The 14,585-nt window shown below is 38.9% G+C and overlaps 1 protein-coding gene across 1 annotated transcript; it reads right to left on the reverse strand.

Annotated features, from left to right (window-relative positions):
- Positions 1-4,812: 4,812 nt before the first annotated feature.
- LOC141817844 (double-stranded RNA-binding protein 8-like) lies at positions 4,813-14,060 on the reverse strand. The gene is made up of 5 exons (XM_074705470.1): positions 13,980-14,060; positions 11,208-11,303; positions 6,761-7,020; positions 5,429-5,642; positions 4,813-5,240 (listed from the first exon to the last, which is right to left on the reverse strand). The coding sequence occupies exons 2-5, from the start codon at positions 11,290-11,292 to the stop codon at positions 4,942-4,944; spliced, it is 858 nt and encodes a 285-aa protein (XP_074561571.1). The 5' UTR covers positions 11,293-11,303; positions 13,980-14,060; the 3' UTR covers positions 4,813-4,941.
- Positions 14,061-14,585: the final 525 nt, after the last annotated feature.

A 14,585-nucleotide genomic window follows, 5' to 3' on the forward strand; every position in this document is an offset into this window, starting at 1 on the left:
TGACCAGGACTTCTTTGCCCAGTCTTCTTGAATCTTGACCATAACTTCCTTTGTCTAACCGCAACTAGGGCTTTCCTGTGCTACCTGCACACTTAGTTTAACTCTCATTGAAGTGGACTTAACTTAAACCCTTTGCTATTATCAAAATTCTAGTTCGATCATCTGATGCTCCCTACACCAACAGATTGGAGTCTCAGTGTATTGAATCATTGTTGAGTAGATCTAATGAGCATGGTGAGGAAGATTTGGCATTTGCTCCTCTTAGAATATTAGTACAAAAAGGTTATGTTTTCAAAGTGGCATAGGTGAACCTCGGGGTTGGTAGTGTCATTATACTCATAGATGTATAGCGGTTGGAAGTGCCTAGGCAGTCCTTCCTTTAGAATACTTTTCAAGAACGACATTTGCCAAGCACCCTTCTAGCAGGTAGTGATTCAGCCAGCTTAGTACTAATGGTTTTATCAAGATGGTGGATCATAGTAGCTCCCTTCGAACTTCGTATCGCATGCTCGACTATAGGTGGTCACTCACCCATGGTCGCTTCCTCTTCTTCTTCAATGTGAGGGGTTTGGCCTTGTTGCAAGACTTCTTCAACTATAGTGGTGACCATGCAAGAGAGTTGTTTTCATAAAATCGAGCCCTTGGTAACTTCGATAACAACAGGCAAAGAGGGACGATGTAGTTCAGCTGACTCCTTAGGCTGATGTTCCATCATTGTTCTTATGGTACTAACCATGACTTTTTGTATCTCTTTCCATATACAGTGCTAATTTGATGATGTCCTTTTTTGCCCACTTGGGCTCCGCCTCTCCCTTCATCTTTGGGGCAAAAATTTCGATCCTCTGGTACTCCCAGTGGCCTGCAAGTCAAAGCACATCAGTGAGGGGCCAACGTTGCCAGCATGGTGTAGGATCCTTTTGATGCTGGAGGGGAGAGAATAGCGTAATTGTTCTCTCATCATTCTTTTATCTTCTATCAAAATCGTTAGTAGTGTAGCGGAATAAAAAACAAACAATACAAAAGAAATACAAGGATATAATGTAATTCGGCAACCCCCTAGGGTCCCTTCTCCACCTATGCACTCAATCGTGAATCCATTAGTTTTTTCTCCTTTTTCGAATACCTTTTGGAGGCAGAAAAACCTCTTACAGATTTGTAAGAACAATCACAAATATAAATATAGAAAGTAATAGCATAAACATAAACAAACTCATGTATATCTAGATGGAAATCCTGAATGTCGCGACATCCTTCTTGGACCTCCGCTGACTCAACTGCCAACTCTATCCTCTTTGAGCTAAGTTTTGACCCTCTAATCGACTGAAACATCCTCCAATCACTTGGAGATTATTCAAATCTTATATGAGGACTAACTCGTTCAAACCCGATCAAGCTGATTTCCTATCAATCGGACCCTTCCGAGCGATTGGACTGCCTTCTGGTTGATCAGATCGTGAGTTTGATGACACGGACAAGTTCCCAACTGGTCCCACCCAAGCCTTTGTCTAGTTGTTGTTTCCTGCAAAATAAACAAGCAGACACCAAGTAAAACATGTAAAACCTAGTACTTAGTTTACCTAACATATTAGATTTACTTGCTTAGAGTTTATTCTCCAAGACTTTTCTCTTTACCAAGTGTTCAGCTCCCAACTAACCCATTAGGACTTTCACTACCAAGTGTTTATCTCCCAACTGACCTACTTAGACTTTAACTCAGTTCCCAACTAGGTTTTCCCATGTCTGGTTCCTAAGTAGGACTTCCACCGCCTAGCCCCGCTAGGACTTCCACCGCCTATCCCTGCTAGAACGTCCACTGTCTAGTTCCTAATCAGGTCTTTTTTTTCTTAGTCTTAGTAGGACTTATACTATCTAGTCCCACTAGGACTTGCACTTCCTAGTCCCACTAGGTCTTTCCACCAACATACCAAGTATTTGATCTTACTTGGACTTCTTGCTCATTTTAAAGCTTCAAGTCAACTTGGACTCTACATTTAACTCGATCAACCTTGTTTAAGTTATTTGAGCATCCTTGACCAAATTTCCTTAAATATTCAAAATCTTAGAGGTCGATTGCACCAACTCACGGCCCCTCCAATGATCAAATTAACACTAAGCTAAAAGACGAAGCTCGTGAAAATACAAGGGAAAGAAATGCTCAAGAGAAAGAGAAGAGAGATTGATAGTGGAGAAGAGTTGCCTCAGCATGCGATAAAAAAGTCATCCTCTTTTCTCTTACCTCTGTCGATCCATATATAGCCGATAGAAAAGAATCTCTATGTAGTCCATAGCTAGCCACACGAAGGGAGGTTACAACCGTTAGACCATATATTGACATTTTTGGATCATTGGGGCGCTAAGGTCGACAGCCATTAGACCATATACTAACCTTGTTAGGTCATTGTCAAGGTATCGCCTTGTGCCAGGTTGTCGAAAGTTGAACTGAGTACAGAGTACTGAGTTTCTAGGTTTCCTGACTTCGCATGGGACATCACTAGAGTGCCCAGGAGCGCAAACCCTGAGTGGTCTTCCAGAGTCTGAATGGGACATCTCTGGTCGATGTTCCCGAGTGCCAAGTGGGTCGAGTGCTATAAAGTTTGAGACTTGGGTTCCTAGTTACCCGAGCACCACCAAACTCGAGTAAGTCATTGTTAGTCAAATGCTTCTGAGTGCTGCAAGGCCAGAATGACCAAGTGCCTCCCGAGCCCGTGTGGTAAGCCAAGTGTTGGATGAGGTGGGTCTCTGAATGCTGAGTCATCAGTCAGGAACTCGAGCCCATGTAGGACTCCATTGGATGAATGCGGGTACTGGAGAGAGGATTCTCATTGATCGGGAAGCAAAATTGAGAACTTAAGAAAGGGAATTGACTAGTCGAAAAATAAGACTTTGTGCTAAGAAGTAACTCCAAATACCATCATTAGTGATCGAGAAGAACAGGATTTGACTGCATGCATGGGGCTGTCATAGGGCGTTAGGACAATTAACAATGCTCAACAAAGCCACATGACTTATCAGAGAATAATCTCAGTGATTTGTTCTGCATAGCTTTCTCGATTTGGATGAGAAAGATTATAGATATGGATCAAATACAGTTAACCAAGTAAACCAAGGTTGGTGGATTTTTCTAACTCTAGTTTAGATGGTTCAGGCTTTGATTAGATGCATATATCTACTACCGTAAACTGGGTAATGCCTGTGCAAGAACTAAGAGGTTTGGTTTCGTTGATAGAGTTTGCGAAATTAATAGAGAAGAGGAACATATTCCTCGGGTATATAAATTATGATATAACGTGTGCCCTGTGGATTGGAGGACAAGGTTCTTCAATGCATTCTGAATAGGTAATATGTATTGGTGCTTGGAGTAGACCCGATCACGGTTTAGAACCGTCGGTTCGACGGTTCGGAACCGCCGGTTCGACGGTTCATGGCAGGTCGACCCTTAACCTTAACCGCTCAAGACGGTTACGGTTCACGGTTCGGAACCGCCGGTTCACGGTTCGGTTCACGGTTCACGACGGTTCGAGATTATTATATTAAAAATTTAAAATGTATATAAAAGAAATATTGAAAAAGAGAGAAAAATTGATGTAGTTTAGTGGTGCGTATTCCTTTCTCTCACGTCAGAGAAGTATAGTGGTCTCTGTATCCATTTTTCATACAGAACTCTCGGGTTCGATCGTCACCAATCGCGTATTATAATATATATTGAAATAAATATATAACTATATTATATATAATATCGTATTGAAATTATGTATAAAAGTCATTGGGGGTAAATGCAACTATATTATATATAATATCGTATTGAAATTATGTATAAAAGTCATTAGGGGTAAATGGTGAGTGTCTACGTCTTTGACCGGTGAGAATGGTTCCCCATCAATGGCGTATTAAAAATGAATTAAATAAATATAAATATAGTATATATATAATTATATTAATCCTATGATAAAAAGGTAGAACAGTGGTAAGTATATGTGTTTGTGTTTCAGAAGATCTCTGATTCGATTCCAAACAATGCCAAATTGAATTAAATAAATATATTTTATATAAAAATGTATTAAAAATTATAAAATTAAAAAATCCAAACCGGCGGTTCGCCGGTTCCAAATGGGCTGAACCTTAACCGGCCCGGCATCCTGCCGGGCCGGTTACGATTTGGCCCGGCTAACCGGGTCAACGATTAACCGGGCCCGTTGACCCGGACCGGTTCCGGGCCGGGTCAAGTTTGGACCCGGCCCGTGGTCGGGTCTAGCTTGGAGGACTTAACAAAGCAAAAGAAAATATTTATTCCACAAGAACATTAGCATGATCAAAAGTTTTAGAAAGGCATTTCCATTACATCCATTCAGACGTCTAGTTAAGATTCTTTGAGTAAACTTGAGACAAACTCATTTTTCATTTCATATTTCATGCACAACTGAAAAACTTGTAGAGTGTTTCAAGTGCAAAATTCAATTTAAAGTTCTTACATCCAATAAAATTACCTGAAATCAGTCATTCTTCTAGATTAAATAGACTAAATAACTGTTAGCTGACAAACAAATCTAAATCTAGTAGATTTTGTCCTGGTTGTCATAAAAATATTTTCCCACCTTGTCAATACATATGGAAGTACATTACAAGACAAACTTGCAGCAAATATCATACTCCTAATACGCAAAGTGGACAAACAAATAACTCTCGAGTTGTCACTACCAAATACATTGATAGGTGTGGGGCTCTAAATCCAGTTGTTCAATATCTGAAAAAAAGAGAATGGTGCTTCACTAAAGAGAGTTCCTAGTCCCATAGAAAATCACAACACCAACAACCAATTTATGAATCTTTTTGACTCTGAACTAGACTGCCGGTTTCTATAACTACAACTAAACCAAAGCTTATCAGGATGCAAGATCTCATAGTTTATAAGTAAAAAATTTAAATTTTGTGCAATCCACAACTTCAAGAATCATGATTAGCCACCTCCTGAATGTGCACCTCGCTACTGGGAATAGTTGACGTGTCTTCTGACATCACTGTTCCAGGTTCATGTTGCTGTCTCTGAGGTTCATCTTTGTGAGACTCAGTAAATTGACCATCTTTGCTTCGAGGGAACCTCTTTTTGGGCCATTTCTTCCTGAAACTGGCCTTCTTAGATTTGATCTTCTTCACTACAGTTTCCGCCTTTAGTTCCTTCACTTTCCGTTTGCCAGGAAGCACAGTGTACTGGCAAGCACCATCAATACCTGCCTTACACTGACCTGTACAAAAAGGAATTAGTAAAAAAAAAAAAAGGTGCATCCCTTGACTGTTTGATGCAACTGAAGTGTTGGTTGGAGAGAAATCAGAGGAATAAAATAAATAGTATTTAGTTATGTTTTCTGGTTTAAAACTAATTGTTTTTCTATCACCCGTACATTTCTATGAATTAAAGACAAGTTCAACCTACTTTGTATAGCCAAAAGAGCAGTCCTCGCAGCTTTTATCTCAGCTTCCTTTTTTGTTCTAGCTGCAGCTCCTATATATTGAATTCCCCCAATCTCAACGGTACATATAAATGGTGTTGCTCCAGAGGAACTTTTGGTGCAGATATAAGATGGGATTGCATAGTTCATTTTCTGGGCATACTCCTGGAGCAGATTCTTGCAGAGGCCAGTCTCATGCTGAGGGCACAATATCATACACACAAGATCAGCTAGTAGCATAAAGTTTGATGTTCATTCAACAATGACGGAAGTAACTAAAGATGGCACCAAAAGTCCCAGCAAAGTTACAAGAATGCTGGTTCTCTTCATCAACCTAAAACAATGCAGGACTCACCCAACGACAATAGAGCATGACATATTGGGGATATCATGTTAGATTAAATAGGTAGAGCTGTCAAAGTTGTTTGGTTTCTAGAACTTAAAGATCTCATTGCATTGGTGGACGTGATTAACTTCCATTAAGTTGTCAAGGAGGAGCAAGATGGAAGTAATCAGGAAAATCTTCATTATCTCAGTCAAAGAATTTTCCTTCATTATATTTTCTGCACTGCCACTGTTATTTGATCTGTCTCTCCCATCCTGCCGCTTCATCTGGTTTCTTCTCTTGTCTTCCAATGTTGTCTCATAAGTGAACTCTACTTCATTAGTTTGGGCTTGTTCTTTGTTATTAAAAATCTGCTAATATCTTTCTGTTTGACTATGTTATTGTCTACTGCATCATCACAATGGCTGTTTCCACTTCTTTGAAAATATATCTTAAATCTTATGAATTTTACAAATTTTCCAAAGGCTTGTGCTACAAAGCCAAAAGCAAGGGTTTTATTTTTCTGATTTTATAACTCTTATTTCATTTTTCATTCATTCATTTTCTCCTTTGATTGCACTGTAGCTGTTTTGATTCATTTGATTTGTCTCTCCTATCCTGCTTCACTATCTAGTCTATTAGTTGCCTTGTTATATTTTTGTTTCCCTTACATTAATTCTACTTAATTAATTTCTTGTGCTTTGTTGTTATGTTAAGCAGATGTCTTTTCATTTTTGCTATGTTTTGGTCTATTGCATCTTTATGGTGACATTTGTCTTCTTGTTCAAAAATGTACCTTCTCATATTCTGAATTTTCCAAATTCTGCCAAGATTTGAACTAAGAAACCAAAAGTATTGTTTGTTTGTGCATGTATATGATAACATACAGACCAAGAGTCAGAAGAATTATATTCAAGCAATGTAGTAGCAATTACTACTAAATCTCGAATCGTAATCTTTGAAAATCCTTAAATAGTGTCAGGGGGCGTACAACTGTGGGCATGTTTTCTGTCATGAGGCCTGACTTGTGAATCTCCAATAGTGCAATCTCAGCAGCAGACTGTTCTGCAGCTTTACGGTTGAAAAAACCAGGAACAGAATCATATCTAACATCATTAACAATAACAGTTGACTTGAAGACAGGCTCATGCGAAGGACCTTCCTTGAGAGTCTGATAAACAGGTGTAAGAATGCCTACTTTTTGTGCATACTCTTGCAAACGACTCTTGAAAACATAGCAGCTTTGCACCCCTGAAAACAGGATCAATAAAAAAATCAGCATGCAAATAAAGCACTATCAATTAACAGTATAAGAGAATAACAATAAAAAGTTGTGTACCAACTATCACTAGGAGCTTGTACAACCATTCAGCTCTTAACTCATTTAGACACAGATTTTCTTGGTATCCCTTTACCTTTCAATTGATTCAACTTTTGTAACTATGAAACCTATTCTATTTATAAGCATGTTATACCATCTTAATATGCTTTCTTTAATTTTTCACATACAACAAAATATTTATCTCAGAATCCTCATGCTTTCCAAATTAACTTCTTTATTCATTGTTGTTGGGAACGTCCCGGTGCAATGTGCATGTTTATACGTTTCGCAAACGTACACAGCGGAAAAAAACAAATAATTAAACTAATTATTATCACAACACATACATGCATAATAGGAAATAACAACATACAAGACATAGCAGGAAATTAAAATTTTTACAGAATCATAAATTATTCAACACGTACCTTCTTGATAACGTTGAACAGTGTTGGCATCAATCCAGCGATCATCGTCGAAGCCCCGCCTCTACTGGTGATCAAAGCCAAGCTCTCGTTTGGACGGCTTCGGAAGCCACGAGTCGCGTCATCGTCTTCGGTACTAATCGATGATTGATAACGATCGATTCGAGAGAAAACCTAATTCCAAAAAACATGCAATAACGTTTGTCGCGATCGTTTCCGAGGTTTTCTAACTATCATCGAGAATCGTATTCCCGATGTAGTTTTCGGTGGTCAACCTTTGACCGCCGATAAGGACAAATTGTCGGAACCTTTCCGACGTTGATGGAACGTTCTCTTGAAACTTCGCAAGTTTCCGCGAACGATAAATCTCAGCAACCACCCGAAACAACTCCGGCAACAACCTATTAGCTAGAAACTATTTCCAATATAGGAGGTTGCCTACGGTGACTGGTGTTGCGTTCTTCCACATGGCTGAACAAAGGCAGATCTACTTTTCAGATCTTCTCCTCCTCCTCTCCTACACGGCCGGAAAACACCAAATCAGCACTGTTCCGGCAGAAGTGGCATCCCCAATCAACCGGCATTCTGACAACGGCGGCAGCACAGAAGGACGTGAATCCTTTATGACGACATCCAGCAGCAAGGGATCGCGATCGAAAACAGACTAGCGTCGTGCGTCGGAAGAAGAGGACCTCGCGAAAGCCGCCCCTAGGGGTTTCCCTTGTCCGCTTGCAACCGACGACGATGGCTCACCTATCCGATGGCGGCCTCTCGCGGACGGGGAAACGTGGACAATGGTGCACAGCACGGAAGAGGAAGACCAGCAGAGAAGATCAGTCGGCGAAGGATGTCGGCGCTCCACCACCGTTCTCACGCGGCCAGCGAGACCGCGACGGAACAAGGGAGCACAACTCTGGTGCTCCTCCACGCACCGACGACAATCGCACAAAGCTCCAACGGACGGCAAATCGGCGACCTCCCACGGTGGCGAATGGCAACCTTCCACAGCGGAGTTGTGATTGCAGTCGACAGGAGGAACAATCGCAAGGAGGCATGGCGGGGGAGGAAGACGCACAGGGTGGAAGACGATGAACAAGGTAGCCACGATTTCTCGCGATTGCTTGCTATTTTATTGAGGAGCTACAATAATCACGATTAGGTTTAGGTTTTTTTTTCTTGCCTCTTTTGTTTTTCGCGCGGCACGACAGCCAAAAACAAAACTAGAAAAACCCAAAACTACAAAACCCTAAACCGGGTTCAACCGAACCGGTACTGTAGTAAACCGGATTTGTTTTGGTTCGCTTGGTTCACTAACCAAACGAACTCCGATTTGACCCAAACCAGTTTTGTTTAATTCGTCTTCACAAGACGAATTTTCTCATCACGTCCGTTCTGCCAAAATCTCTTCCATCATGAACCAAACCAAGTTGATTCAATTTGATTCAAAACTGAATCATTTGGTTCACTAACCAAACAATCTCTGATTTGAACGAAATTAATTTCGTTCATTTCGTTTTCATAAGACGAGTTCTATTATTTTGTCCTTTGTCCGATCCAACCAGACTTTATTTCTCTCGTTCTGAAAATCCAATTCTCAAACTCGTTTTAAATCCATTGGAGAACTTGTAGTGCGTGTGTCCCTATAGGTTCCCGATTATGTTGATCATTCGTAATTAACTATTAATTACAAAACGATCATGAGTGGCACTTAATAGTACATCATGATTCCCAATTGATCAAAAAATCAACAATTGATTCCAGAACAATTTTAAACCCTTCAACAGCTCCAATTAAATGTGCCTCGTTGTTTTCATCGTCTTATATCCGATTAGTTCAAGACATGGCCTATATGTCAGTCCCCCACTAGGCTGACTACGTCACACTTAGCCCAAGCTGGTTTCTTGTCCTGTGGATTCAAGTTACTTGTACATATGTCCAAGAGTACCGTGCTCTCGACATATAATGTTTTGGCCAAAAACTTTTAGTAACAATCCTAACAAGCGGTCGCAGAGTATACGTCTCCTTTTCCAAGGAGCGGTGAATCCTCTGTGGGTTATTCAAACACCTTCGGGCACTTTGACTTATATCCAATCATCTCGGGTCCCCACACCTCCTCGGAGATGTTTGCTTAAGATGTCAAAGTATAAGTCTTCATGACTACGGTGACTTGAATACCACAAGTCAAAGGAAACTCGCACTTAAACTGCACTGAGATCTTCATTGGCAGATGAATAGAACCATATGAAGTCTCAAAGCAGGTCACTCCAATGAACTGGTTACCTTTAACTAGCATCCACGTTTAACTCTCAATATCCAATGTCTCCTCAGTTGCTTGGCTAACCAAGGAGTATAAACGTGCTAGTCTCGACAGAATCGATGATGTTCGTGCTCATCAATTCCTCGACTAGGAATAATTTCAATACATTCATAATTGCACATGTAGAGATGTTCACTAGTTGTGATCTAATCACAAATTCTCTCATGCTATGAATCGTATTGCAGACATTCAGTATTTGAGTTTAAGATCCAATCAAACACATAGAAAATGTACACTTAAATAGTGAATTATTATTTATTCAATAAATAGTATAACTGTAAGACGATTGCCTTAGAATAACTTTCAAATCTAACAATTGTCCCATACTCTAACCCTAGAAAAGAATATATAGCAGTACTACATTCTCACAATTTTTTTTCTTTTTAGACTAAGAGAGGATCACACAAGCAAGCATTCCTCTCCGTTATGCACACAATCTTTACACTTGTGAAGACCTTTGTCCATCACTTCATGATAAATGATAGCTCCAAGATATCGTCTCTTAAATGCAACAATGTCTCATCTATATAGCTAAAATATTCCTTTAATTTCTCTTTTGAAATAAATGTCAAACATACCCCAATGTCAAGAGCAATACCCCTTCAATGTAGGGGTGTTGAGCCGCTACAATTCTAGTGAGCTCAACTTTTGAATGTGTAGTCCAACAAAATACAAACCAAATAAATCAAAACACTAGTACAATTTAAACGAGATGATAAGGATTTAGAGATAGTTTGCCAATGGCTTTGAATTACAAAGTCAAAGAGAATCTGTAACATTCGACGACAGAATTGTTAGAGGAGGAGAAGGCATTAAATTAATAATGGGTATAGTCACAATAAAATAAAAATAGGCTCTCTAAGTGATTGCAATCCAGAGTCAAAAGTATGCTATGTTTTAGAATTCAAAGGTAGAAGGATGCATTGTTAGAATCAAGCTTTAGGTTAAATTAGCCCGTACAAGCTGCTTTAGCAAGGTATCAAGCCAAGTGTTATTTCAATTTAATATTCAATTCAAACACTAACTTAGACTTGCAACTAAGAATACCATTGCAGCATCACTTTTCAGCTGTAAACAGATTGTTTTGAACCAAACTTATTGACACCAGTCCAAACAAATATCAGTCAATATTGGATCAACATTTTAAAGCAAGGTTTAGTACAGTCATGTAGAGATGTTAAATTTAATTGAGGAGAAAACTTGGCACGCCTTTTCTAACATTTACAAGAATCAGATTCAGTTATAGTAGGGTTACCAAGAAGAGGAAAAAATTTTATGGATGTTGCATTGAAGAAGCAAAATGAAATAAAACAAGGAAAAATGGCAAGCACCCAAGAAGAGTTGAGACAGTGCATACTCCTAAAGTTTATCTTACCTTTTGCATTGTCAGGACTCTTTTCAATTGTTCGATCGTTAATTTTATCAGCATCTTCTGTCAGCATCACCCCTTCAAAATCCATATGTGATATGCCTATGTTCACGCAAAAAAGGATTATAAGCTCCAGAGATAAATCTAGATAACATCTAAATCAAATATTTTCATCTTTCTTCAGAAAATATTTTTAAATATCCAGAAAAATATCTTACAATTAAAAATTTTGAATACGAAATTAAAAAATCCCAAAAATAAACGCATTTCAGAATTTAAAATTTATCTTAAAATTATCATTTAAAATATTGTCTTAATATTTTAATATTTCAAAATTTTGATTGAGTCACAATGACATTCTATTTGCCACATTTTGGTGACATCAAACTCAAAAATTAGTTCTCTATGAGCAAGACCATTTTTTACCAAGTTAATTTTGTTCAAGTTAAAACGAGGAAAATACCCTTACATGGGGCATACCAAAAAAATGATCAAAAATTAACTTTGGTAAAATTTCATTCTTTACAACCTGAGGTGGTGGGTCAAAAACAGGCTATGCCTTATTGACTCGCAACCCTTTTAGTATCAACCCAATCCTGATCTATTTATATAGATGTCAAAATATATAACCTACAAAAGACTCATTTATAAATGTACTGACTCATTTATAATGTGTTTAATTAAATGGGTAGATAGGTTGATCAAGCCTGGCCTGGCCTGGCACATAGATATTTTGTTCAAAATATAATTCTGTGCCATGGAGATATTTATTATTCTGTACCACAGATATTTATAGGCTTTTGATTCTGAATTGTATACTTCACTACAACTCACTGCTGACGCTGCAACATTTTCAGATATTTTTGATAGTAGGGTAGTGTAGATTAGAAGCATATTTTTAAGTATTTGGCAAAACAAGTCTCAGTGAAACTTATTTTGGCTTTCTAGCAAGATATCGTTCTGCAATCTTCTAGTGCCAACTTGGGTCAGAGCCACCCATTTATTAATCCTCTTGTCTCTGCTCCTATTGCCACTAGAAACACGCCCATCCTCACTGATATCACTTTCACTATCATTGCTGTCTCAACAGAAGTAATTAGTTACTTGTTTGAATCTATTCATGTGACAATGTGTTTGACAAAGAAAAGAAACAAGAGAAATCTTTTCCTATTTTTTCTTCATATTGCTTTCAACCAATTTGGGTGGAAAATTCTCTTTCACCTGCATAGAGATTGAATCCAAACTTTAAAAAAAATCAATTTTTTTCTTTTGAAATCTATTTTTGATTAATTGTTATATGTTTTTGGAAAATAAATTTTAAAATTATCCCTCCAAGGAGCAAGATGAGAATGAGGAAGTAAGCATTGTTGTTGTTCTTGTCATTGTTATCTCCGTTGTTAATGGGCCTATTAGCTACTAGCCACCACTATCAATCAGGATCTATAACCATAGTCATTCGACCCATAATTGATGCACCTGTAGTATCTAAACCAAGCAAGAATTTTAAAAACAACGTTATTACTATTACATGGTTAATCAACAAGTTGATTTCAATACAGGGCTATTACTTTTCTTGACTTCAACTACAGTCATGTCTGATGACACCTTGGGCTATAAATCTAAACCAACCAAAATAATTTGAGTCAAATTATTCATCAGAGGCCATATTAACACATAACCCCAATGGTATGCATATAAAAGTAACAACATAGCTAGATGATGAGATATCTAGCTTATTATTATTTTTAACATCATTTGTTTTTTCTTTAGTGATTATCTTATGTACAACATAACTCCTAATATAAGATGCAATATCAAAAAACCTGTATAACACCACAAACTATTAAAGAGGAAGAAATTTGCAAATAAAGCTAATAAAACACCAAATGCAACCACATGATATTTCACATCTCATTATGCAGTGTGATTCATCGTGTGCAAGTCATTGACAATCAACAAGAATCCAAACAAGGAGATAACAGAAAAAAAAACAAAGATGCAGAAGCAAATCAAGTAGATAAATCAGTTTCTCTGCATATTCCAATAAGTCAAGACCAAACCTTAGCAACATTTATCTACAACTAGAAGTAATCACTGTTTTTGACAACAATAACTCACATGTCTCAGCAACTTCAATATGTAGTCAAACTCTAAGCCACCTAAAATCTTAAAATTATCCCAACAGAATAACTCAATTAAGACAACTCCAACCTTAACCACCAATGATCCAACCCCCAATCCAACCAACATCAAACCTCACCCCAATTCCAAACCGACTGTGCTTTGTTCCACCAGAAGCAACAATCACCACCCAAACCAGACACATCATCCACGTTTAACGGATATAACCAGATTAGATTAATCACCCCTAACTCTGATCTTACTCAAACCAACTGTGCTTTGTTCCACCAGCCACAACCCAACTAGTTCTTTAATCCACAATCACCACCCAACTAAATTGATTGCCACAGACACATCATCCACATTTAACGGAAATAAAACCAGTGCAATCAACACATGCTCTAATCAAGAGACCACCTTCAACATTTATTAACCTGAACCACAGCCTGCTCCAGTAGCATTCTACTTGTCGGCCACATCGATTTAGACCCACTTACACAACGTCAACCCACCAAACCGACTCTACTGTATCATTATTTAAATTAAGCACACGATCAACAGTCAGCTATAAAAAATTCAATACGACAACTGACAAACGGAGAACTAGAACTCCATGCCAATCCTGCCCAATACAACAAACAAAAAACCCGAACGCACCTGATCAGAGAAGGAAAGTTCAGATCTCGCCACTACACTGCCAAGAAATCTATTAAGCCAGACACTTCGAAACCCTAACAAAAGTCCTATCTACTCAATAAAGCTACTCTAAACCATGCATCAACAGAAATAAAATGCTTTGGGATTACCGACATGGAGAGGAAAACGTCGGGAGGAGGCTGTCGCTCGGGTGGCTACAGGTAGAATGCATCCACTGGATGCTCGAGTTCACGCGCAGACTTATCCCCCTGACCGTGCGCTCGGACGAGAGGACTTCTCGCCATGGCGCGCTGCTGGCCGGAGAAGATGTCGCTCACACTCCGCTAGGTAAAGGGCCTAACCAAGCGTCGCTCGCTCACGCAACCGAGGAGCAACCGAGCAAGGCTTCTCGGCGCTGCTCGTAGCAATCGCAGAGGAAGCCGGAGCTCGCCGGGCTCCGCAACGAGAGCAACTGGGGCGTCGGGTACCGGAGACGGGCCGTGGGTGCCCTAGTTTATTTGAACCAATAATTAAACCGGATCGGTTCGGTTCGGTGCGCCAATACTCGATTTAATTTAATTTTTTTTAAATAGCAAATTCATAGGGAAAACTTTGTCCTCACATAAT

This window comes from Curcuma longa, unplaced genomic scaffold (genome assembly GCF_044706935.1).
Source record: "Curcuma longa cultivar G26 ecotype Majalengka, Jawa Barat unplaced genomic scaffold, ITB_CL_G26_1.1 contig_22166, whole genome shotgun sequence".
Lineage (NCBI taxonomy): Eukaryota > Viridiplantae > Streptophyta > Magnoliopsida > Zingiberales > Zingiberaceae > Curcuma > Curcuma longa.

Excerpts from the sequence above, each read along its gene's own strand:
- LOC141817844 (XM_074705470.1), bottom strand. The coding sequence starts at position 11,292 with ATGGATTTTGAAGGGGTGATGCTGACAGAAGATGCTGATAAAATTAAC. Across the intron at positions 7,021-11,207 it reads GAGTCCTGACAATGCAAAAG|GGGTGCAAAGCTGCTATGTT; the intron begins GTAAGATAAACT and ends TCCTGTTTTCAG. Across the intron at positions 5,241-5,428 it reads TGCTCTTTTGGCTATACAAA|GTCAGTGTAAGGCAGGTATT; the intron begins GTAGGTTGAACT and ends CTTTTTGTACAG.